Below are 1,020 nucleotides of genomic sequence, written 5' to 3'. Positions count from 1 at the left end.
CCTTTGCATCCCCTTCTCCAAACCTGGCCCGAGGTTGGCACAGCCGCATTGCTGCCAGCGGACTGGGGTGACGCTGGGGTGGGTTCTGGTGAGGGGCTTGGTAAGGCCGGGGGTGACACTGTGGCACCCGCTGCTGCAGGATCGAGCGGGACAAGGCCTTTGCGCAGAAGAAGGCAGAGCGGGCCACTGTGCGGATGCACCTGCGAGACAAGTACCACCTGGCCCAGGTAAGGACCAGCCCACCCACGGTGGGACCCTGGGGTCTTCCCCCAGACCCTCCATCCTCTGGGACAGCCCCAGGCCAGGCGGCTGCTGGGCCTCCCTTGGGACAGGCGATGATTCCTGAAGAGGGCAGCAAATGGCTGCTGTCTCTGTCAGCACCATCCGCCCGCCCATGCATCCGTCCAGCCATCTGAATCTGGGACTGGACAGTCCTAGTGTACCCCTGCATCCCCAACGCCCCCACAGCGCCCTGCTGGCCCCAAGGGACCTGCTTCCCCCATGGCCGGTGCGTGCCTGGATCACAACCCCAACTCCATCTCCCACCCGTGCACAGGACGAGCGGGACGATGCTCAGCTGCAGGGGGCGGGCGGCTCGGTGGAGCTGCCTCAGGATCTGGCAGCCATGGTGCACGACGAGGAGGAGGAGGAGGAGGAAGACAGCAGCACCTTTGCCTTCCTGACGAAGCTGCGGGAGGTGGACCTGCCGGCACTGCGGGACCGCGCGCTGGGCAGCGTGGATGAGGCGAAGGAGAAGTGCGCTCTGATGTAGCATTGCTCAGCCCCTGTCCCCTCTCCACTGCCCCCCGGGGAGCAATGGGATGCAGGTGTTATGGGTGCTGTTACCTGGGGGTAAGGGTCCCAATACACGTACTGAGGGTGGGATTTCCTCCCAAAAACCTTTCCCTTTTCGGGGGTGCACTGGGCGGGTACTGGGATGTTTGAGTCACCTCCAGCCATGCTGGCTGATCCCCTCTCCGTGGTGCCCCCATGTGAGCCCCCAGACAGGGTGGGTGGTGG

General features: G+C 64.8%; 1 protein-coding gene across 1 annotated transcript; it reads left to right on the top strand.

Annotated features, from left to right (window-relative positions):
* Positions 1-139: 139 nt before the first annotated feature.
* LOC104538017 (complexin-3-like) lies at positions 140-772 on the top strand (the record flags this gene model as incomplete). Its single annotated transcript, XM_010181060.1, has 2 exons — positions 140-227; positions 557-772. Coding segments are annotated over 2 exons (304 nt in total), but the record flags the coding sequence as incomplete, so codon positions are not given.
* Between the last annotated feature and the right edge of the window lie 248 nt (positions 773-1,020).

Source organism: Mesitornis unicolor, unplaced genomic scaffold, assembly GCF_000695765.1.
Source record: "Mesitornis unicolor isolate BGI_N332 unplaced genomic scaffold, ASM69576v1 scaffold30733, whole genome shotgun sequence".
NCBI lineage: Eukaryota > Metazoa > Chordata > Aves > Mesitornithiformes > Mesitornithidae > Mesitornis > Mesitornis unicolor.
The sequence above is the reverse complement of the archived record's forward strand: the minus strand, read 5'-3'. Positions and strand labels throughout refer to the sequence as shown.